This window comes from Austrofundulus limnaeus, unplaced genomic scaffold, assembly GCF_001266775.1.
Source record: "Austrofundulus limnaeus strain Quisiro unplaced genomic scaffold, Austrofundulus_limnaeus-1.0 Scaffold343, whole genome shotgun sequence".
Classification (NCBI taxonomy): domain Eukaryota; kingdom Metazoa; phylum Chordata; class Actinopteri; order Cyprinodontiformes; family Rivulidae; genus Austrofundulus; species Austrofundulus limnaeus.
In genome coordinates this window covers 317,278-318,464 of record NW_013952745.1, presented here as the reverse complement: position 1 = coordinate 318,464, position 1,187 = coordinate 317,278, and the positions used below count along the sequence as shown (strand labels likewise).

Genomic DNA, 1,187 nt, shown 5'->3' with positions numbered 1-1,187 from the left:
TATGGAACTGAAAGTGAAAGTAGTCAAACTGAATTTTTAATAAACCAAAATACAGTTTCAAAGAAAATTAATTCAGATACAAAACTTTAAATTCAGTTTCAGATTAAACACATTCAGATTCAATCTGAAGACTTCAGGTTCAGTTCCTGTTGGGACAACATTGATCCCGTATCAGAGGTCACTCCAAATGACCCACAATGCAGCAGGTCCGGTCTGGATTTGTTCTGGTTCTGGTCCCTGCAGCTGCGGTCTCTGAGCAGCAAGCTGCGGCAGCTCAGGAGGTCCGCCAGCGACGCCGACCGGCTGACAGCGGAGCAGCTGAGGTCCACCACAGAACAGCTGAAGGTTCTGAACGACACCATGGAGCTGCTGGACCCCCAGGTCTGAACAGGACCAGATCCTGGTGAATCAGACCCAGTAGAACCGGGTCATGGTTCTGTTTTTATCTCCTCAGAGACGTTTGGACGAGCCGCAGCTGAGGGCAGAGCTGGACCGGACTCAGAGCCAGACTCACAAACTGAGGCAGAAACTGGACCGGATCAGAACCAGGATCAGGCCTGATGGACTCAGTGTGAGAACTCTGATCCAGTTCTTTAACAAGAACTTGTTTTATTTGTTTTTAAACCTAAAATGTGATCTTCCTTCAGGCTCCCAGTCTGGTCTCTCAGGGGACTCAGGACTCTGGTCTGGAGCTGCAGTACCTCAGTTCTCCTGACAGGGGGCGGCAGCTGGGCGGACCCCAGGAGTGTGTGTGTTCACAACCTGCAGAGTCCAGTGACTGTAGCTTCAGAGGGGGGCCTCCTGGTCCAGCTGCAGACCCTCAGAACCCCCTGACCGGACCCACCTGGATGCTCTGTGGTCCTCCAGCAGGGGGCGCTGCTCCGCTCTGCAACGTCCACAAACACAGAGTCCAGGTGAGTCCAGGTGAGTCCAGGTGAGCCTGGAGGAAGAGGACATCCACAACTGTACAAACAGCTGATGACCTGTGTGTGTGTGTGTGTGTGTGTGTGTGTGTGTGTGTGTGTGTGTGTGTGTGTGTGTGTGTGTGTGTGTGTGTTCAGCAGGGGGGCAGGTGTGTGTCGAGGTGTGTGCTCTCAGAGCAACTGGAGGAGGAGAAGAAAAAGCTGCGGATGGAGACGAAACAGCTCCACCTCAAACTGAGACGAGTCAGGTACACACACACACAC

General features: G+C 52.6%; 1 protein-coding gene across 1 annotated transcript in view; it reads left to right on the top strand.

Moving 5' to 3' along the window:
• The window catches only part of cntrl (centriolin), a gene marked incomplete in the record, with an annotated part of 15,687 nt that overhangs the window by 10,237 nt on the left and 4,263 nt on the right, over positions 1–1,187 (top strand). The window contains 4 exon segments of the mRNA XM_014022815.1: positions 244–381; positions 455–571; positions 648–914; positions 1,062–1,171. Coding sequence (XP_013878269.1) covers positions 244–381; positions 455–571; positions 648–914; positions 1,062–1,171 — 632 coding nt within the window.